The following is a 24,484-nucleotide window of genomic DNA, read 5'->3' as shown; positions in this document are numbered from 1 at the left end:
AACCGAGAGGCTATTTGAGAATTTTAGGTTTATCTGCATAGGCCAGTAAATCATCATATCATCATTGTCATCTGTTTCCAACCATTTAATGAAACATATTTGTAATAATTTCTACTCCATTATCTATATTTTAAGTCAAATTAAAGTGACTCACGAAGTGTAAATTAAATTTGCAAATTCTGGCATTTTTCTATCTTGCTTTATTTATTTATTTTTAAAATTTAGAAAATTAGAAAACACTTTATAAAACATGCAACAGTTTTGTCAATGCATAATAGGCATATTTTCTGTTTTCGTGTGTTTTGGTGATTTTACTGTTGTGAATGCTGTAAAAAGCGTTTTTAGGTTCTACAAAAGCCTAAAAAATATTGTTAAATGTATATCTGTTCTCAATGGAACTGATATAATAAAAATCGCTCTTTTTTAAGAGCGAACGTTTGTTAATTTGCGGTTGTTGAGTGTAAAGTGAGTTTGGCGTTAGTCTTTGATACGCAAAGAAAACAACGTCCACGTTGGAGAATCTCTCTCTCTCTTTCAAATATCGATTTTCTTTGACATGAATAAGGGCCTTTTTCAGTCAATGATTCTTCGTATTATAGGTGGAGTGCGCCAAAGCAAAGCAGCACAAAAGCTCTCGCAGAACATCAGAGCAGGAATCAAGCTCGTGTGTGTCCGTCACTGCATCTCCTGCAGCAGGTATACAGACACTTTTCCTCCCATTTGTGGCAGCTGAAAGGCTTGAGGAGGACACTGGGCCCCCTGCACCTCCTGCTCCTCCTCTGACAGCTGATCAAAAGAAAAATAGGTCACGCTTTTCAGACTTCTGTCGCTCATCCTTAATTACAGTCGCTTTAAACAAAAGCAACATCTGTGCATCCTCCAAACAAAATAGCAACCGGCATTCGAGGAGAAATCTGTTCCTTCTGAATCACTGCAAGCCGGATCAGACCATAATGCGCGTAAAAGAAGTTACTGCGCGAGTGGATTGATCGATTTAGACTGAGGTTTAAAACAAACACGCAGAGCTTACTAAAATTTTAAAAGAACACTTCTTTTGTCTAAAAGTCATGCACTGCAAATTCTGATTCTTTTTTAGACATGAGAATTTAACGCGCTGTAAAACTATGTCTGTAAACAGAATAAAGACTTAGCAAAATTGTACAAATACAAACAAGAGAATGATCGGCTCCTGTTTACAGTGTGTACATTTATATTTACAGAGCCCAAAATTAATATGCATAATTAGTCTTATAAATATTATTGTAATGCATGTAACGAGGAAGAGAAAACACGGGGGAAAAGACAACATTTAAACGTACAGTATGTGCAGGTGTTCAGTGTTTAAATTCAATGGATGAAATCAGATAGATAGATAGATAGATAGATAGATAGATAGATAGATAGATAGATAGATAGATAGATAGATAGATAGATAGATAGATAGATATTGATCCATCGAAGTAAAAACAGAAAAAAAAAAAAATATTCAGTAATTTGCTCAATATGCACGACGATGCACAAGATAAAGGTATAGAATTTATATATATATATATATATATATATATATATATATATATATATATATATATATATATATATATATAAAATACAGTTATATTACAGGATTTTGAATAGCCCCGTTCATGTGACTATATTTTTGTGTTGTTTCGTAGAGGATGAATCGGATAAACGGTGCGTTTGCAATGACAGCGAAGCGCCCGTCTGACGCGCGATTCCAGATGCAAAGCCAGCGACTCCGAGCGGCTTCGTGGAAGCGTCAGCGATTGGCCAGAGGCGCGCTGGCGAGGAACGCGATTGGACCGCCGGCGCGTCAATCAAGGCCAAATCTCCTCCCCTTTCAGCAGGGTCGGCTGCGCGCGGAGCAAGCCCACCCCAAACACCTCCAGCTGCCCAAACAGAAGACGCAGGAGGAGTAGAGGGCTCGGACATGGGGAGAAATCAGCACTGGCCCGTCTGATAGAGATCGGTGTTTTTTATTCATTAAAAAAGGAGGAAAAAACCCGAGAGGCCTTAGGAGAGAGAGAGTGAGAGAGAGAGCGATAGAGAGGGGGAAGAAAGCAAAACAAATACGGAGATAAACCCATCCCTGGCACAAAGCTGGACATAAATCAATGGACTGAATGAAGACTGCCTATAACGCCTATCGATGCCTGGCCAAGGATTTGGATGCGTACGCCATGAACCCAGAGATGACAATGGACATTGGCAGCCTCAGCCATGAGCAGGACTTGATGAGCAGCCACAGCCCCCATCACAACCGCAATCCGGGGGCTTCCTTGCGGATACACCAGGATCTGACCGTGGCGCCGTCGCGCTCCGCGATGGTCTCCAGCATGGCTTCGATTCTGGACGGCGGCGGCGGCGCAGGAGGAGAGTACCGTCCCGAGCTTTCGCTGCCGCTCCATCACGCCATGAGCATGCCCTGCGACACCTCCCCATCCGGGATGAGCGGCACCTACACCACCCTGACCCCTCTGCAGCCCCTGCCGCCGATTTCCACCGTGTCCGACAAATTCCACCATCCGCACCATCACCACCATCACCACCAGCGTTTCTCTGGGAACGTGAGCGGCAGCTTCACCCTCATGCGGGACGAGAGGACTCTACCAGCCATGAACAACCTCTACAGCCCCTACCACAAAGACATGAGCGGGATGGGGCAGAGCTTGTCCCCTCTGGGCAACGGCTTGGGCTCCATCCACAACGCGCAGCAGACGCTCCACAACTACGGCGCGCACAGCCACGATAAGATGCTAAGCTCCAACTTCGACGCGCACACTGCCATGCTGGCCAGAAGTGACCAGCACCTCTCCAGAGGCCTCGGTGGCCCCGCAGCGGGCATGATCCCGCCGCACCTCAACGGGATGCACGGGCATCCGGGCCACCCTCAATCCCACGGGCCCGTGTTGGCTTCCAACCGGGACAGACCGCTCTCCTCCTCCTCCTCCTCCGGAGCGCCGGGCTCCGGCTCGGGGCAGCTGGAAGAGATCAACACCAAGGAAGTGGCGCAGCGCATCACGGCCGAGCTCAAGCGCTACAGCATCCCGCAGGCTATCTTCGCGCAGCGGGTGCTGTGCCGCTCGCAGGGCACGCTCTCCGACCTGCTGCGGAACCCCAAACCCTGGAGTAAACTCAAGTCCGGCCGCGAAACGTTTCGCCGCATGTGGAAGTGGTTACAGGAGCCCGAGTTTCAGAGGATGTCGGCCCTTCGGCTTGCAGGTAAGACAAGGTATCTGCTTTTGAACATCTCCTGTGGCGATTTTTTAGGCTTTGGCACGAGCGTTTGTTGTGTACAACGTTTCACTGATGCGCAGACGCGCGGTGCTTTTCTTTTCTTTTATTTCAAACGTCAGGAGTGAAACAATGTATCGCTCCGCTTCCGTTTTTAGTCTTTACGTTCTTTATTTACTTTTGAAATGTTGCAAGTGCATGCTTTGGATGAGCCTCCTCGGTCTCTTTTCTCTCTGTCAAAGAAAAGCTTTCAGAGAGGTGCTGAATAGGGATGTGTTGGTAATTACTGGACTGTTATTCCCCTCCTGCCCCTCTACATCAGGCGTGTTGCCCCCTCTAGCGATGGGCGGTGCAGGACCCCCTTTCCTTTGTTCGGATGAAGAAAAAGCAAGACTTGAATTTTGTAATTTGTCGTGCGAGGTGTCAGAGACGCTGTCGTGTTGTTGAAGAGCATCCTATCAGTGCATTAAAATAAAAGCTTGGTGCATATTGATTTTTAATTTGTAGGGTGATGCACAATTATTCACTGAAATAATGGACAGCTCTGATGCCTCATGCATTGTGCAACACAAGTGTGCGAGCCTGTGCATTAACTTCAACTGAGAAAAACACTGTACATCTCTCCCTTAAAGAACAATGCATTTGAGTGTCAACAAAAGGTTCGGAGAAAGAGAGTCTTTCAGCTGTTAAATCACATACCAAAACATGAGCATCTTTGTCAAAACATGCCATCATTGATTCTTTGCATATAATGCGTTCAGCTAATGAAATGCACTATGTGATCGGCCACAGAAGGCCATTGTTTTGTCAAGCAAACAAATGCATTTTCTTTCATCAAGAATGCAATTTTAAGCAAAACTGTGCTTTGAGATGTTGGCATAGGCGCTTTAATGCTGTTTCCCTGCAGGGCTCTGGTCTCACAGATGGCTTTGGGTTGGGGGGAAGGTATTATGTGATCTGCAGGGGAATTGAAAAGAAGAACAGAGGCTGCAGCGGCTCGATGAATTATTGATAGAAATCTCTGCGTGACCCTCAGCTCAACGCACAAAAACGTCACCTTGTCTTGAGTTAAACAGGCAGAGATGTGCAGCCCGGCACCTGCCTTTTGTTCGGCGTTTTGGAGGAGAGAGGAGACGCAAATAATGAAGCAAAAATAGTCTGTTAGAGGAGTTGCACGTCATGACATCAGAAATGTCTGACCCAGAGAGAATTGCTGGCCGCTTTGTTTTCGTGCTTGAATTTCATGCATGTAAATGTTGACTCAGAGCTACACACTTGAAAATGAAGGTTTCACAGAGGGTTTTCACAGCGATGCCATAGAATAACTTTTTTTGATTCCTCAAAGAACCATCTCAAATAGTGTGAAGAACATTTTAAAATTCTAAAGAATATTTAAGATTCCATTGATTTAGATGTTCTTCATGGAACCATTAATGCTAGTAAAGAGCCTTTGTAGTTTTGAGTTAAATTTGTAACTTCTTGCATATTAATCAGCCTAATATAATTGTAAAATTTTTTAACTGACTTTAGATTCAAATACTTAAAAATTAGGGTTACAGTGAGGTCCACCAAAGACAACAGTGAATTTAAACAAAACATTAAAATATTCTGTTTAACAATATTTAAACTGCAAATAAAATAAAGTTTTAAACAAAAATGTAAAACAAAGTTATTTATTTAGGTGACTAAATAAGATTTCCTTGCTTTGATTCAAGACATTCATGATCTTCAGGTTTTGCACTTTTAGAGTCCAACTCGTCATTAAAGTCATTTAATTAAATGTTATTTAGATAATGTAGAAAATGTAAAAAAAAAATTCAACCCCATTATATACTCACACTTGAAGGTACATAGCGATTTAATGACTTATTGGTCTTCTTTAAGCATTGCAGTGCAGGTGCCTGATGTCACAGGAGAAAACGAGCCTGTCTTTGCACTATTCATTTAGTCAAATCAAACGTGACGTCTGACTGGACCTCATTCCAGTCACACTGTGCAGGCAATCAGCTATCGAGACGAACCTCAGCCTGGGCCGTCCACCACGGACAAACAACTTTATTAAGTAAATGATCAAAGGGGACAAGAGCTGTTATACGAGTCAGGACAGAGGAGATTGAAAAAGTGCTGCCAGTGCTGGAGAAACACGGGGTCCCAGCCCGTAAATAAGAGCTCTGGAGATGGATAAATATACCTCCAACCCATGCCAGACTGCATTCGGAAAGACCTCTCTCCTGCTTTGGGCTTCTGCAAATGACTATTTTGCTTTCCAATTGAAGACTGACAGGGAAGATATGAAATATCTGAAAGTCTGAGAGCACTTACATTTGTCATTTAATACAAAATGTTTATTTACAAAGTATATTAACAGAATACCAATTTGAAAGTTGAAATGAAAAATTAATTGCATTAGTGCATTGGAGCAAGAAAACTTGATGATCATGTTCTCCATCATGAAAGAGCATCTTCAGGAAATCTGACCCTCTGTACAAAGATTTACACTCATTTACTGACAATTGATCCTAATGTTGCAACAACTCAATTTCTTAATTTTCACATCATTTGCATTTTTTTTATATCCAAAAACTATTTATTTACAGGTTTGCATAAAAAAATCCCAGATTTTCAATTTGGTCTCTCATAATTGGACACCATTGTAAATTATTATTTAATTCCATATTTGCTTGTAAAAATCCAACATTTTCAATGTGGTCTCAAACATTTTGGATGTCACTAAATTATTATTTATTTCCAGATCCCAGATTTTAATTGTGGTTTCAAACATCTGAACACTACATTATTTATTTATGCATTTGCATGGGAAAAATTGTACATTTTAGATATTTGGTCACCTTTTTTATTAATTTTCAAGTTTGCATGTCAAAAATCCCAAATAGTTGATGTGGTCTGAGACATTTTTATGCCTCTGTAAATTGTTTATTTGCATGGTTGCATAAAAAAACCCTGAATTTTCAATGTGGTCTTAGACATTTGGGCACCACTGTATATAATAATGACCGATAGGGTTTTTTTAATGGCAAATGCAATACAGATATCTACAGAACTTGGCCGATAAACACTGATGTACATGATAACCGATAATAGTGTTTTAACTATTTAAATCACTATGAAATTATACATTTTTATTACATAATATGAAATTCTCTTAAACATTATGAGTTTTGTAGTGCTTAGTAGATGCAAATGACCTGGCCAATATATCGGCAAGTGACTAGTTAGAATATCTAGTTGTAATATGTATACTGTCACAATGAGTTTGTGTCAGATGTGTGAATTTGTAAGATCTGAATATAAAGTGAAAGCAAAGATGCAAAAAAAAGGCAATATAACCAGCAATATTTTTAATGCTAGGCCAATCGGGCATCATTCTTGCTAGTGTGTTGTTTTCTGGACTTCTCAAAGGGCAAAACCAGGACAAAGAGATCAAAATCCCATGCCAGTGCTGCTGTTTATTTTCGTCTTGTCATTTAGTAATGTGTGTGAGTTATGTCACTTTCTCAAACAAATATGTGTTGCTGAATGACGGCGGATCGATGTGGGCAATCTTTTAAAGATTAAAAGGGCATTAATGCTGGCAACAATAACATAAACGTGTGCACCCAGTTCGCATTGATCTGGAACCTGATCCGGACTTGTTCCAGTAAAGCTGACGCTGGAAGAACGTTCCCAGCAAGCCGACTGACTCTGTGCTAAAAAGACTCCTGGCGGGATATTCTGAGCCGTGCTTGTTTAAAAGGATCATTAAAGCTGATGAAGCCACCCGGATGAGATGCGAAATCAACGCATAACCGAGCGTAGATGTTTTCCAGAGGATGTTTAATCACTCCGGCTCTGTGTGGAGGAGGCCGGCGTTAAAACGATGTGCCCGGTGACCTTCACACAAAGACCGGGGCCTCACAGCTCCAGAGAGGACGGCGTCTGATAATTATAATGGCTTTGCGGTGCTTTGAGGGACCTTTTAGTGATGAGATTCTCTTCTCAACCCAATAAGTATGTAACACGGGCCAAGAGAGTGAAATAATCCCAGCAGAAATATGATTGGACCCGACTGGTTTATCAGATATTCTTGTTATTGTGGTCAAGCTGCTTTTGATACAGAAAGCAGACTATCCAATCTCATGGAAGATGTCCTAACATTATTTTATGAAGACAAAAAAAAAACTAAAAAACACATGTATTATTAAGATTATGCAGTAACACTTTACAATAAGGTTTCATTAGTTAACAAGTAATAATGAACAATACTTCTAAAAAAAATCATTAAGAAAGAGTAATAAATGTTGTTAAAGATGATTGTTCTCTGTGAGACCTTATTGATTGCTTTCTTTAATATTTTAGACATTAGATTCATTTAAATTTAATCATGATAATTTGGTACTGAAATTTCAGTTAGAGGCCTTTGAATGTTTAAATGTGGTTGACAAACTCGCATGCATCTGTGTTTCACTTATATATTCCAGAGACACATTGATATGGATTCGTGTTTTTATATATATGATGTATGCTGTCTGAACAGTTCAGATAAAAAAAAAAAAAAAAGAGTAAATTTGATTAAACCGTTTAGATAAACTGTATAGTGGGGTCTGAAAATGCTTCTCAATTCTTAAATTATTTCAACATTTGTCATTGCAAATGATACCAGCATAGTAATATTTAATGAAAAGTTGAAAATGCTTTGGAAAAAGCTTCATTTTATGTCAGAACTGCTTTGTTTTATAATTTTCAAAATTCGAAAACTGTATTTCCATGTTTAATTTCCAAATGTTTCTGACTTCTGCGTCTCACAGTATGTATTTTCCTCCTCACGTATATATCTTCCGGCACAGATCTCTGAAGCGTGCGTTCTTGCAGTAGTAGGTTGTTTTTTTAGTTTTGAGGTGAAGTGATGTGATTATCTCGGTGTCAGGCTGAAATGCCTTGTGATTGGGGGATCGCCGTCAGCACCGGCCTGAGCAAAGGGCAAAGTTTTTGGTCTCTCAGCCCCACAAAACAGCCCGTGATGTTGCTGTCAGTAAATGAACAGTGAGCCAAAACATGTTTTTATGGACCGAGTCTTTGGGGGATTCATTTGTCTGTCAGTTTTTCTTGCGTTCCAGCGGTTTTCATGTTAGTGATCTGTAAATGAATGATGTAAATGAACTTGTGTGGGCAGAATGATTAAGTTTATTTAATTTAAAACATGCAAACAGTTTTTTTCTTCAGTTTATACACCATCATGTCTCTTACTCTGCTGTGGCTTGCTAAAAAGAATAGGCAACTTTTAACTTCAGCTATGAGGAAAGAGAAAGGTTCATGTTTGCTTTTCTAGAAGCTGATAAGAGTTTACGTAATAAAACATGGCCATTATTTACAGTTGGGTCTTATGTTCTTTTAAATAGAGCTTTTGTTAGAGAAACAGACAACAAATTCTGCCATCACCTACATCTTTTTCCAAACCCATTTTATTATTTTGTTAATTTGTGTTTATTCATTTGTCAGATCATTGCATTGCATTCCTTAGGAATGGAACCCATGACTTTGGCATTGCAAACATACTTGCAAAATATTATTAATAATAATAATATTAATAACTTTAGGAATATATTCCTTTTAATGCAAAAATAGAAATTCTGCATCTTTATGCAACCCTTTTGCATACAGCAGTTCATGGTCATGTCTGTCAAGCTCCAGAAAACCATACTGTAAAAACATTAATATGCCATGGTATGGATTAATGATATGATTTAGTGTTCTTTTTATTATTGGAGCTGCTAAATGGATACAGTAGCTAAATGTTTTTGTATGGAAATAAGCTGCATGAATGTCTGTTTTATCTTTTAGGGATGGAAAAAGTCTTATGGGTTTAGATCAACTCTCTTGAAGAGATTTTTAACAGAGTTAAGCCAAATACAGTTTTGGAGTTTTTGGCAAAAATGAATGATGATAACTTGATATAATTTAGCCATATATTTCTCACCATGAAAATAGCCACAGAAGCTGGAATGGCATTAAACACAGACAAACATGGGTTTGGATCTGCATGAAGATTGTATAAAGGATGACAGTTTTTATTTTAGGACGTGATGCAATTCAGAATTGTATACTTTCAAGACAGCTGCTTCTTGCCAAACAAAGATACGGATAACAAAAATACCTATCTAAGTAATCAGTGTTGCTTATTTACCTGTGGCACTTTTGTGCATTTGTAAGCATTCAGTGTGTTTGTGAAGCTGATTGGACCATTGACTGATGTTGTTGACGAGTGTTACTCATCAGCATGGTTTCAACACACCGTTTTTGAACGTTCTGATTGGCTCTATCAGTGTGCTGATGTTTCTGTCTGGCAACAAACCTTTGTACCACTGATGTCATCATTTCAGACCCAGATGAACTCTGACCTTTTATTCACTTGATCAGAGAACATTTGTTCTGTTGCTCATGGAGATCAAGAGATACAGTGACCCTGAAAGAATCTGCACAATTGTGTCTCACTTAAGGACACTTCAGGCAAAACCACTGTTTTTGTTGTCAAGATTTTGGGCTGTTTTTCTTCCATAAAATGTCTTTCAGACAATTGGAAAGGAAACATCCAAAATATACATTTCACAAAATTCATTTTATTACACGTTACCTATTTGCGTCTGTAGGTTTCAGTTTTAATACATATGTTAAAAGTTTTTTCTCCACTTCAACAGAACTTACATGCACCAAACTTTGCAGTTTCATTTCTATCTATATTCTGAAGATTTGTACCGAGGGGTTTGTTTGTATATCATTCACACTGATTTCTATAACATTTTACTCCTAAAAACATGGTAAAGTGCATATATTTAAACACACTGAGTTTCTTTCTCCACTTCAGCAGCACTTACATTCACCAAACTTAGCAGTTTTATTCCTCTCTATATTCTGAAGATTTTTACTGAGGGGTTTGTTCATATATCATTTGCTTTGATTTCTATAACATTTTATTCTTAAAACATGGACGAAAATGTATTTTTTTCTGACTGTTGACAATATTTTCTGATTTCTGGAGTGATAAAAATAGATATCCAAAATCCCCTCTATAAAAACCTTCACCTCTAATGTATCAGCAAAATAAAACAAGAATTTTGTACCTGGCTTTATCCAATGTTCTGAATAATTTTCTGGAGTTCCATGCAAATGATTGCATTTTTAACTACATAAGGCCTCTTGCATATTTGAACATGTCAAAAACTCGTACTACAAAACAATTGTCTTAATGTACTGTGATTAATCAACTGGGGAAGTATGTATTATCTATTTGTTAGAATGTTTACCCTATTGCCTTAAAATTGTCTGAATGTCACTGCATTAGATATCAAATATCACAGCAAGTGCTGTTTATTTGTTAAGAAAGATACACACACACTCTTTACAACCAAAATACTTAACAGTATAGTATGAAATGTTAGAACAATTTCCAAAAAATACCAGTTGATAAAAATACATTTATTGCAGAAAAGATCCTGCAGTATTTCAGACGTGCACATACTTGATATCTTTATTATATATGTGAACAAATCATTTTGGGGTTATGTATTTAGTTCTGGCTCAAGCAAGATGATCCACTGCAGAGAAGAGAACACATGACTCTGTCTCTCTCTCAGTTTTTCTTTCCTTCCCCTCCTCCATCTCTCGGCGAGGTGTCCGGCCTCCACATTAAGGATATCCGCACATGCACAGAATGACACAGCTAAGTGCAAGACTACAGCATAATGCATTTAGCAAGTCCTCTCGCTCTAACACACACTCACAGGCCACTTCCAGAAAAGCGTATGCTTAGAAAATGGTTGATGTTGAGATCGGAAACATTTGAGCGGCCCGGCATTCGCACGAGAGATCGCACGACTGTGAGAGTATGAAACACTAGCCGAATTAAAAAAAAAAAAGGATTTTCTCTCATCTGTTATGGGGAGGTTTCAGCGAACAAGTGAAAACATCATTACTGATCGTGTTTTGTGGCGAAATATTGATCCGATGTCACCCCCCCACCACACTCCCCGGCTCTCATTCCCTCGCTTTCTTTGTACTGTATCTCTTGCTTTTTCTCTCTCATGTAAATCTGATGACTTTAAGATGCATGTGACTGGACATTTTAAGATTCTGTAAAAGGCATTACAAGTGCTTTAGCTTGCAAAATTGAGGGATTTATTTATTTAAACTAGTTTTAGTCATTTGCATTTACTAATTTTAGACGAGCAAACTTTGACTTATAATTAGTGATAGAGCTATATTAACCAGGTTGATTAATTGACTTATTTTCATTTTTTATTTTATTTTATTAGATTATTGATTCTATTAAGTCTTTTGGGCTACATGTCATATCAGTGTTGTTACAGCATAGTATATACAGTAGCACAGTATATTTGAAATGCTATTAAAATTTTATTAATATTTTAATTGTTTTTATTTTTGTTTGTTGTTTTCATTTTGTTTTTTGCCAACTACATGAAATAAAACAGGTTTAAGTTTTTGCTTATTTAATTTTTTTATTTTTCAGTGAATGCTTATTTCAAGTAACAAAATTACTTTAATGGTTTTAGCTAACTATAATAAACCTGATATATAAAATCTACAACTGACAGCATAATTCAATACATTTTATTTAAATATTGTAAAATAAGTGTTTACATCTCTCTAGATATCTGCACCCATTTTGGCTGATAACTAATTTTCATTTGTTATTTTTCTTGCATTTTTAAGATCATACAAAGCATCAGATCTCAAGGTTTTCTGCTTTTGTCTTCAGAAACGAGCTTCAGCTGCATCCGCATGTATAATTCAGTGGTGATCAGACAGCGGTTTGTTTTTGTGAAGTCATGGACATAATGTACCGAGAGAACTGGCAGAGTAAAACTATTGCGTCTGATGTGAAGACTGCAGTCAACATGAAATTTACCTTAATGCATGTTCCTTATCCGCTGACGTCATGTAGGCCGTGTGGGCTGTTGCTTAATATGAATGCTTCATGTGTGTTGCGTTTGTTTTTGTTGCGCTCATTTTCCAGGTGATAGAAAATAATGTACAGAGAAATGTAGTCGGAATTTGTCACATGAAACAGAGATGTACAAATGTGGCACTGATTTTAGCTTATATGAATATATGAAGTGAATATAAATACATTTAAAAGTCAAAAAATCCTTCAGGAATGATAATGGAATATGGATTCAGTCCTAAAAAGTTTAAAATGTTTTTTTGGCTGATGCCTATAGCCTTAATATGGCCATATACCATCTAATATTTTCTTACACAATTTGTTTATTGCACATAAGAATCCTCAGAGAATCTATAAATATTCAAATACGATCCTAAAATGAAAATCCTGTTTTCATTCTAATTATATATATATATATATATATATATATATATATATATATATATATATATATATATATATATATATATATATATATATATATATATATATATATATATATATATATATATATATATAAATATAAATAAATAAGTCATTTAGCAGACGCTTTTATCCAAAGCAACTTACAAATGAGGACAAATTAATTTATTCTCTGAATTTCTGAAGATCTAGATTTTAGACAGTATTTTTTTCCAAATTATGATACATATTCCATTATTACTATACATATTCCATTACTATGATACATATTCCATTAGCAATCCTTTGCACAGTTAGTTTATTTATTATTGTTAGTTTTTTCAGTGCATTTCCATGCATTTTGCTTGATTGTTTTTCTGAACAAACAGTAATTGTTTTTATTTTTTTCCCCCAAATTTGAGTTCATCCAGTTGAATTAGTACATTTGTATTTGATTTATGTTGTAGTGTTTCCCAATTTTTCCATTAACCATCAGTAGCATTCCTTTAGGATTTTTTATACTTCAAATTAAATTCAATCTGAATTCTTACAGATTTCAATATATAGGCTGATGAAACAGGCTGGTCTTTGGGTTCCTCATTAATTACTGAAGGTATAAGCTGATGCTCAATACAGGCAAGAACTGATCGATTTCATACGGCCGGGTCTTTCAGGGCAACGCGGAAAGCATTCAGATCCGAGTGAACGACTGCAATGTGGTTAGGACCGTTCCACTGAACGTTTCCTCTCACACACATTGATTTACATTTGCCAGCAAGGAAAGATAAACCAGAGGTGTGAGAGCTGCTCTTACCCGTTTGATGAAAGGCCAGGGAAACCTGAGGTATTGATTGGATTGATTGAACTCTACCCCTTTTAGAAAAGCCCAAAGTTGACACCCCTCTCCCACCACGGAAATGGTAAATCCCTTTGAATAATATAATTGCTTTTTTGATCGCACTGTAAAACGCCATAAGAGCCCGTCCTGATGGAGTCAGTGTTGCGTGGATGCCCATTGACGGCTGAGATTGCGTCTCCGTGTGTGTGTGTGTGTGTGTGTGTGTGTGTGTGTGATTCTTTCGGCCGCAGTAAGCAGAATACCAAATGATGACGGGGAAATTCACTGCTCCACAAAAGCAGCAGGTCTGGAGCTTTTATCCAGAGCAGCACTGAACAGAAAGCCATCAGGGCCTCATAAAGAAAGCTCGGTTTAGGAAGTAAACATTGATCCTTTATTTTACTAGAGAGAACAAAAGGAGAAAGTACAGCTGCCTCATGCACAACAAAGACAACTGACCCAGCTAACAAAAGAGAAAGAGTGTTATGAAAATGTTACATCTGAATGTCCAGTTTTTTAAATGTTTCAAAATGTGTTTTCTTGATTATGCAAATGTCCCATATTCCATTCTATTAGCTGGAAGCTTTATGGGAATGTTACATTTGAATGTTCTCTAAACTTTCTAAAACAAGTAATTACATTTAAAAAATGTCAATTGAACATCCAACAAAAACATTTAAAAATGTTCTTTGAATGTTTTGTGCTAACATTTCAAGAAAATTATTATTAAAATTATTTTTATTATAGGAAAATGTTTTTCTAAATGTTCTCTGAACATTCAAAACGTCTCTTTTAAACATTTTAAAAACATCTTTTTGATTTTGCGAACATTGAGGGAACATTCCATTTGAACCTTTTGCAAATATTATGGGATTAATGAAATTAATTACATTTAAAAATGTTAGTTGAACATCCAACCATAAGGTTTCAGAAAAACAAATGTTTGTGCTAACATTTTGAGAAAATTATTAAATATGTTTTAAGAATGTTTTGCTAACGTAAGCATTGTTACGAAAACGTTATTTGTGAATGTGCAAAATGTCAATTTTTAAGGGAGCATTCCATTTTATTATTTCATAATATTATGAAAATTTTACATTTGAATATTCTCTGAACATTTAGTTAGTTATTTTAAAAATATTATTCAAACGTCCAACTGAAACGTGAAAAAATTCAGTGAACGGTGTGTAATGTTTTTGTGCTGACGTTCTGAGAATGTTCTGCTAATGTTTTTTTTTTTTTTTCTTGGTTATGGAAAAATCGAGGGAATGTTTCAATTTATCATTTTGCAAACATTATGGGAACATTAATCTTGAATGTTCTTTTAAAGTTACATAAACATAAAATTAGTTTTTATTTAAAAAATATTAGTTGAACATCCAACTTAAATGCTTCAGAAAAAAAATCTAATGTTTTTGTGCTAATATTTTAAGAACATTATTAAATATGTTCTAAGAATGGTTTGCTAACGTTCACATTAAGTTATGAAGACATTATTTCTGAATTATTTTAGTTATATTTAAAAAATGTTAGTCGAACATCCAACTGAATTGTTTCAGAAATAATAATAAATAGTGCTTTTGTGCTAACATTTTGAGAACATTAGTCTACTAATGTTACTGGAAGAACGTTTACTCATAACTTTGAGAGAACCTTTCCAGAACGTTCCCTGTTAGCTGGGGAAAATATTCCCTAAATTCAGATGAATTCATTTCTAAAAATGAAAACAGTGCAGCATTGGGATATTAAGGGAATGCTTATGGATTTTTCCCCATCATAATCTGAAACCAATCCTAAAGTATAGGAATCCTATATTAATTAGAGAATCATTTGACTGCTAATAGAATCTTGTATCATTATCCTAAAGCATCCTAATCCTAAACAGGATTTTACGGAAGAAAAGGGTTCAGTTTATCCAGTAGGATCTTATTTGCTTCTTATAGGATTTTTATTCATCTCATTATAGGATCCTTTAGGATTTACTACAAATTATGAATTCCAATTCCTCGAATCCTGTATGCATTCCTTCAGGATTTTTCTAACTAAATCCCAATGTTAGATTCCAAAATTGCTTTCTATTTATGAGAATAAACGTGCAGTTATTATGGATTTGGGCCTAGTAATGGTGTTTTACCAGCAGAAATGATGGCACACCTTTGGAAAATGCTAAAGATTGAGACCCTGCAACTAAATTTAGTAAAACTCAGAGCTTAAAATAAGCACACAGACTGCATTTTGTGCGTTTCGCAGATGAAACGGCTGATGTTTTGACAGAGGAGCATCAGTAATGGAGGCTTTGAGTGGAATGGCGCTCACTGCTCGTGTTACTGTGGGTCTGATGGGTGAACAGCGCCATCAACTGCTGATCAAACACACTGCACATCAGCTCTGTGTGTCTGTGCTGGACTCAAATGATTTCAACACAAGCTGACATCTTAAACATCAAAATTATATGCATCGGCGGTTGTCTAGATGATGATGTGCCTCTATGGCAACAGATGATTCTTACAGTAATGCATCATTCCATTTAGCTGCATAACAAATTAATTAGTCAGAACTGTAATAAGTAATCTATGGCAGTAGTGCATCTAGTCTTATTAGATGTTTGCATTTTATTTGCATTCTGATGAAAATGTGAGTGGTGGTTGCACAAAAGAGTCCATCTTGTAGCACAAATAATGTTGGATGAGTATGACCAATAGTGATGCTTGACTAAAGCAAACACCTCTAATTAACATTTGTGTGTGTAAACTTGCTTTGGACCAAATACTGTAATAATATACTGTATATTGTAATGTATTTTGTTTTGTGTAACTAAATGTGCTGCCTATCTTGGCCAGGACCCTCTTGTAAATGAGATAAGTTTTTAATTCCTGGTTAAATAATGGTTTAATAATAAATGGCAAATTAAATTTTGTAAAACGTTTCAGTTGGACATTTATTTAATGTCTTTTGAATGTTATGACTAGTTGTATATTCTTTAATAATGTTATTTATACATTGTTCACAGAACGTCTTTTTTAGTTGGATGTATTTTGCAAACATTATTACTTACTAGTTTCAAAACATTAAGAGAACATTCAATAGAATGTTTTAAGATAGTTGATCTTTAATAAGATTATTTATACATTGCTCACCGAACATATTTTCTGAAATGTTTTAGTCGAACATTCATGTAACACTTTTTTTATTGTTACTTGTTTTAGAACATTCAGAGAACATTTGTTTAAAGTTGTTAGTTCTTTAATAATGTTATTTATACATCGTTTACAGAATGTTTTTTGCTGAAATGTTTTAGTTGGACATTCATCTAATGTTTTTTAAATGTTATTACTTCTTGTTTAAATTACAAACAAATGTTCTTCCAGTAACTAATAGAACGTTTGTTCAAAGTTGTCTGGTGTATAATAACATTATGTTCTCAAAACATTCAGAAGTAACATTTCTGTAATGTTAACAAAATGATCAAATGGAATGTTCCCTTAATTTTTACAAACAACATTTAAAAAATCGGATGTTTCAAATGTTCAAAGAACAAAATGTTTTCATAATTTAAGAATGTTGGCGAAACGTTCTTAGAACATATTGTTCCAAGCTGGGATGACTGATGGACTACACTCCTCATTATCTTTATTTTTACATAAAAATTCCCTAACAAATGTTACACACAGCTATGTGTGGGTGTGGGTCTGTGTACATTTATTTAGGAAATTGTGTAAAAATATAGATGAGAAGTTTAGTCCATCAGTATGTGTGTGTGTGTGTGTATATATATATATATATATATAAGACATACACATACAGCATATATTTTGAAAATATTTACATGTACGTATTTGTATTGTATTTATATTTATAACAGTGATTGGATGATGGGGAGGAGATTTATTCATAGAAATATTGTAGAGCGTGATATTATAATGCCATATTGAGATAAAAGGTTTCAAAATGCGGGCTAAGTGTCACCAATTGAACATAAGTATATGTTCAGCTAATTGTCAGCCTCTTACATGTGTGCTGTAATCATGACTGATAGTAAGACATGCAAACGTAAAAAAACTAGACACAAGAACAGCTGTTACTTCTCTCCCAACTGGGTTAATGAAAACAATGATATAATCAAAGGACAATTTGGAGTTGCATAACCCCCAAAACCAAAGGTTATACCTTTTTAAATGCTCATTATGGTCAAATGTCTCTAAAATGTTTACGTTCTGAGGCAGATTGCCGGCAACAGCTATTTTTGATGGTATGTGGCTTGGTCTTAGTGACTTAGGACTCCTTTCACAGATGTCGGAGTTACTTTTAGTGCTAAAACACTTTGTGAAATACTCTTAGAGCAAACATTTAGGAGTAGGCTACTAAATTTAGGACCAACACACTCATTACTAATTTTCTCCTAAATTGGCAAGTTATGAGTTACTTTTAGCCTTTAAGATGTTTTGTGAATACGGACCTTAAAGAGAGAGTTCACCCAAAAATGAAAATTCTGTCATCATTTACTCGTCTGTATTGAATGTCTTTGTTCTGCTGAACACAAAGGAAGATATTCTGAAGAATGTGAGAAACAGAGCACCTCTAATGCACTTCCATAGTATTTTTTTCCCTACTATGGAAGTCAATGGTGCCCCAAAACAAACCGGTTACAAACTTTCTTCAAAATATCTTCCTTTGCGTTCAGCAGAACAAAGAAATTAATACAGGTTTGGAACTACTTGAGGACGAGTAAATGATGACAGAATTTTCATTTTTGGGTGAACTATCCCTTTAATGGGTTAATGGAAGAAGAGGATAAAGCACTGAATGTCTGTCTGTGTTTTAGATCCCTAAACACTCACTTCTGCATTTCTGCTGCCATTGTTTCTGCATCAATTATACATGCAAAGTGTGGAAAACTGCTGTGCATTTGTCTTTATAAAATATTTAGTTAAGGCGGGCTGTGATAGGGGCCGGCGAGGGCTTTGACGTTTTTACACGCACGAGTCTCTTGGACGTCTGTCTGCAGCACTCAGCAACTTCTTCTGCCTGAGTGCAAGATCTGCGCTTTCTCACACTCTTTACACTTGGCCTGCTGCCGCCTTAATTTTATGACAAATGGGTCTGTGCTGCGTGTGTATGTGTGTGTGACAGAGAAAGCAAGTCTGGTAATGAGGGTGTGAAAGCAGCAGAAATGAAAACACACATACATACACACACACTGTGTAAAACCACGCTGGTGTGTGTGTGTCTGCCTTTATTTACACCGTCGTTTCCTCTTACATAATAGTTTTGTACTCAATTGAGCTCTTAACCTGATTTCTATTGATCTGGCCCAGGCTCAGTTGTGCATACTTAATTCGGAGAAGTAATCAAATCAAATCTTGACACACACACACACACACACACACACACACACACATACACATACACATACGTGTAGTCCTGGTAGAAACGGTATCGTTGTTTGGAGATAAAAAAATGTTTTAGTTCATTATTAGTGCTGTTGATTTGTATTTTGAGTTGTTGCATGTGCAGATTTGTGGCAGAAGTGATGTGATTATGGTCAAGCATTCAGGATTTTCATTCATCTTTGTATAAAATGGAAATGTAAATGTTACATTTTATAAAAAAAAAAACTATTAAAATATATTTTAAAAATAAATACATTTAAAAATATATTTTTTAAAATATTTTAATAAAAAGTAAATCTTTTAAAATAATTTTTGATTTTATGGATTGAACTGAATTTTAAAAAATAAAAATGATTTAAAATTAAAATACTAAAATTAAGCACTAAAATCTGAAGAACTAAAATCTGTTTAGTACCTTTTTTAATATACGGACAACCACCATAATAAATAAATAAATACAAAATAAAAAGAGAGAAAAGGAGGAGAAGCTTGCATTAATATATAGAAGGTTCAAAAACACCATCATAGTAACACACACAACCCTAAAATAATGCAACACACAAGACGTACCATAAAACTCTAATGTACATAGATGATTATAAAAAACTTAAAAGAAACGCAGTTATTTAAATGAAAATATATCACACAGGAAATTTCAGATTTTTCAGTATTTTACTGTAAAAAAGCATGAAATGTCCCATTAGATTGTGTTCTTTTACTTACTGTTGGTTAACTTACTGTTTACCTAGAGATGTATTGAATTAATTCAGATCCGATAAAGACTTTTGTTGGACTGTAAGATAAAAATATTTGTCTTTTTAAAGGTGAATGATTTGTAGACACACCTGAGTTGTGACAGTCTGCCGTTATATTTGTAGTTTTTCATCATCGTTTTCTTCTCTTCTCGATGTGTTTTGCTTGAAATCTATGTGAAGTGCTTCAGCTTTAGCAGCGTTTACCGAGATCAGCAACACACTCACACACAGGTCAGCAAAATCCACAATCATTAAAACTGTAGAAACACTTTCATACACATTAATAAGAAATTCTGCCCGAGGCCGTGATGAACTGTATCCTACAGATATACTGTAAGCAAAGCTGTTTTAAATTGATTGACTTCTTTAGCTATAGGCCACTGTATATGAAGTGCTTTGCAAAATTATAAACCACCACAATTTATAGAGCCAGATGCTACAAATAAGTCATGTTTTAATTGCTGGACGGTTTGAGCACTTACTGTACAATTATTGTGCACTATATACTACCTATTATTTATAGAAACAGCATGTGAAACAGTATAAGAGATGATGACATGAGTGCTATGCATTTATTATCTCAGAAATCATTTATATTTAAGATAATTTGTTTTGCATTTTAATTCAGTTTTGTTTATTTAAAAAAAAAAATAAAAAAAAATTAACCATCTAATTAAATTTGTGTCAAGGAAGAGATCTCTGATTCATTTATAATTTTATTTCATATTTAATTTTATTTATTTATTGACATTTTTAAATTGGTGCAATCACTTCTGCTGGTCAATAACACACAATAACTGCAGATTAACAGATAAATAACAGAATAATGCATGTTTATTCTCATATCTTGAGAGCAATTTTGTTTCATAATGAAAAATATAAAGCAACTGCATTAGAATTTAGTTAAAATATATCCTGAAGGAATAAGTACAGGATTCAAGGAATTAGAAATGCAAGATAAAATTGAATGGATTGCATTTTGGGATATGCTTTGTGTGCTTTTGTATACTGTACATTTTGCCAAATGTTGCCGGTCATTCGTATCTATCAGATTTTACATACTGCAGAAAGAGTGCTAGTGTGTACTGTATATATATCTGTGGTGTTTGTTGTTGATTTGTTGATTCTGTCGGTGTAGATCAGACTGGTTCTCGCTCTGGTTTATCTGGTAATTATCAGGCGATCATGTGTTTTTGGTCTCTGGAGTTTATCGTGATAAAAAGACCCTAAAAATAAAGCCAGCAGCTCCAGGTGAACAGGACTGAATTACTCTGGGAATCGTGGTGGTCACAGAAGCAATTACCTGGAGAGGATCTTTAGCTTCCTCAAATCATCTACAGCTTTCCTGTGAGACGCACTGATCACAGAGAAGATGTTATGCTGTTCGAGTCCTGATTTCTAAACCAGAATCTGTTTGCCGTTATACTTTACTAAAAACTAAACTAAAACTAATAACTGAATTGAAAAAAATATGAATTTTAGATGAAAACCTGAAACATTTGAAATATTTGGGCAACTCTCTGAATTAAAATAAGTTTAAGAATTAACATTTCTAAAACAAAAACTGAAATAAAAATAAATTAAAGCTAAAAATAATGAGAAATGCACATACAATTACTAATCCTGAAATAAAAAATAAACACAAGCCAAGTATAAATATTTAAAAAACTAAAAAATAATTAAATTGACAAAAACTTAAATAAAAACTAAATTAAAACTAATAAAAATGACAAAAGCACATAACAAAATTAATACTAAAATAAAAATTAATTAAAGATAAATAGAAATATGAAAAAACAATAAAAATGACAAAAGCAAATAACAAAATTAATACTAAAATAAAAATTAACTAAAGCTAAATAGAAATATAAAAAAACAATAAAAATGACACATAACAAAATTAATACTAAAATAATACTAAAATAAAAATAAATTAAAGCTGAATAGAAATATAAAAAAACAATAAAAATGACAAAAGGAAATAACAAAATTATTAAAACTGAGATAAAAATCAAATAAAGTTAAATAGAAAAACTAAAAAACAGAAATAAAAAACTAACAAATGATACTTTTTTTCCACATAAAGTTACTAAAACTGATATAAAATAAAATTTAAGCTAGAAATCTTAAAAAAATAAACACAAGTTACAAAAGCACGTCACAATTACTAAGCCTAAAACTAAAATAAAAGTAAATTAAAGCTAAATAGAAATTTAAAAAATAAAAACAACAAAAGCACGTTAAAAAATACTAAAACTCGAAAACTGAAAATAAATGCTATTTCAAAATACTATAATAACACTGGTGCTAATCATAAATAACACTGTCTAATTGTTTTGATATTTTCTCTTATGTAATTTGAATCTGATAATCCAAAGGTTCGAACCCTGCATTAAATGTTTAAGTGTTTGCTAAATGCATGAATATAAGTGTGATTGATTCTAACGTGTTTCTTCTCTGTCTTTTGTGTCTCCTTTCTAACAAACGAAACCCCCGAAGCGTGCAAAAGAAAAGAGCTGGACCCAAGCAAAGACAGGAGCAATACACCAAAGAAATCGCGGCTGGTTTTCACAGACCTGCAGCGGCGAACACTTCTGGCCATCTTTAAGGAGAACAAGCGTCCGTCCAAAGAGATGCAGCTGACCATCTCGCAGCAGCTGGGTCTGGAACTGAACACTGTCAGCAACTTCTTCATGAACGCCCGCAGACGCAGCCTGGACAAATGGCTGGACGAGGGGAGTCCGGGCAACATGTCGTCCACCTCCAGCACTTGTACCAAAGCGTGATCCCGCACAGGGGATGACAGTCAGTTTTTTTTAAGAGGAGAAAATCATTCCGAAGGGCAACGAGAGGAGAGAAGCTGCTTACCGGTTCGAGTCGCAGTCAAAAACACACCGATCTGTTTATCCAAAGAGCTAAACGTCAGGAAAAACGCTGAAGAGAAAACCAAAGGGTCGACATTTCACATCTGCATTCCCTCGAATTAGCTTTGCCTTTCATTTTCTGAAGTGTGTGTGTGTGTGTGTGTGTGGAGATACTTTATAAGGATGAATCTCACAAAAACACATCCAGGTCACATTTCATGCAATATTTTACACTGCTAATCGAGTATTGTGTAGTATGTCTTGTTTTTGAGTACAAATAGTATTTACTTGAGAAACAAAAAAATATTAAGATTTTACCTGAAAAATCTATCAAAATTAAGTGAGTTTTGCTTTTAAAAAAAATGCCAGCAGGGTCCAAAAAATAAACTGAATTCAAAGAGAAAACAATAATTTGAAAGGTAATTATAAAACATACAAATGTATTATACTTATGTACAATAATATTGATTATTTTACGCAAAACTCCTCAAAAAATATATTTAATGTCATTTTCCTTCTCAAATAAATATATCTTGATGTAAGCATTTTTAGATATTTGTACTGGAAAACCAAAAATACTTTTTTTGCTGTGTAATTGGCGTATAGGCTTTTTAAACAACAACAGCAACAATAATAATTTATCCTAATTCCCAAAAATTCCCATTGTCAATTATCGCTCCTATTATTGTTACTGTAATACAGTCATTTTTATTACAGTAATCCGGATTTTACGGTAATGCATTTTCACTCAAACTAAATATTAATGCATTTTGGAGTGAAATATGACTTGCATGTTCTTCTTTGAGAGATTCACCAATCACAGACGAACAGCAGAGTAAATAACCACACAGGTTTAAGATGGCATTGGGTCGCAGGTTTTTCTAACACACTGAACCTGGTTTCTCCTCTGTGCGTTAGAAAAACCCCCATCAGAAGCACAAAGCACAACAAACGTGAAGGACACGCCGACCGCAGATCTCTCACACCGTTATTGGCCGGCCAGGTTTGTGAGCACAATCCTGAAGCACATTAAATTTGCAATAGAACAGGGGCTGGACCACACCGATTGTTCTTCTATGGTTACAAAACAACTCAGGATGATACGACCGAAGAACAAGCATCTCACAAGCTCAACACACTCAATGAATTACATCGCAAAATACACACACACACACATGCATCGCTGTATGTTGTCATGACTGTAACTGTATTAAGCTAAGAAACCAAACACAAGTGAACGGCATTGGTGATCAGGGCCTTTACAAGAGTTTAAGAGGACAATCTCCACACCAATGCCTACCAATTTAGCTTTCCCAAAGTGTGCATGACTCCTTCCCTCGTAGTTTTAGCTCACTTTCCTAGCTCTTTCATACACTCATCTCAAATGCCATCCCTCGTCCTCATTTATTATTGAACCGATGGACAAACAGAGCCGGTAAGCACTTCTCTCCCGGGTTACGCTTGGATCACTCAAAACGGACACTAAAGACTTTTTCTATTTATTGACAAATCGACACCAAAGAAACTTTTTCTGCACCTAACTGTTCTGCAAACGAAAACTGTTCAAAGAAAAAAAATTACAAAAAAAAGCGACGGCGACAAAGCGTGAACAAGTCGTCGTCTTTGTTGCGCTCGGATCGGTGGACACTTTGGAAGCAGAATGGGATCGGAAGGGTTTTCAAATGCGACGGAGCTGTTCCCACGGCAACGGAGAATGATGCGTCTCTCAAAACAAAACAAGATTGTCTTTTAATGTGTGCCTATGCAGTTTTTTCAACCAAAATGGGAAAGAACAACAAAAACCTCATCAGCTACAATACCAAAGATTCAGAGTTACTCCCGCCGCAATTCCCTTCAGTTTCCCATCCCGCCTGTTCAGGCGCACCGGCGCGGCGTGGAGGGGGTCGCAGCGGCGCTTCTCTCCAAACATGGGACGTCTAGGGTTCAGCGTTTGGCTTATTTCATCCGTTTTGCAGCTAAAACTAAAGGTGTAACTCAGCCTGATGGGCATACCAAAGATAAACACC

The 24,484-nt window shown here is 35.8% G+C and overlaps 2 protein-coding genes across 3 annotated transcripts in view; one reads left to right on the top strand and one right to left on the bottom strand.

The window, feature by feature from the left end:
- The window catches only part of LOC306861931 (uncharacterized protein), a 1,169,885-nt gene that overhangs the window by 610,870 nt on the left and 534,531 nt on the right, over positions 1-24,484 (bottom strand). The gene's annotated exons all lie outside the window — the stretch shown is intronic.
- On the top strand, positions 1,921-24,022 carry LOC306862386 (one cut domain family member 2-like). 2 transcript variants are annotated; one of them, XM_079405173.1, is made up of 2 exons: positions 1,921-3,240; positions 22,093-24,022. In XM_079405173.1, exons 1-2 carry the CDS (start codon positions 2,142-2,144, stop codon positions 22,377-22,379), a joined length of 1,386 nt encoding a protein of 461 aa, XP_079261299.1. In that variant the 5' UTR covers positions 1,921-2,141; the 3' UTR covers positions 22,380-24,022. The 2 variants fall into 2 exon arrangements, with proteins under 2 accessions (XP_079261299.1, XP_079261300.1); XM_079405174.1 differs by having other exon boundaries at positions 1,921-3,250.

Source organism: Barbus barbus, assembly GCF_936440315.1.
Source record: "Barbus barbus genome assembly, chromosome: 43".
NCBI classification, from domain to species: domain Eukaryota; kingdom Metazoa; phylum Chordata; class Actinopteri; order Cypriniformes; family Cyprinidae; genus Barbus; species Barbus barbus.
This window is presented reverse-complemented; position numbering and strand designations above follow the sequence as displayed.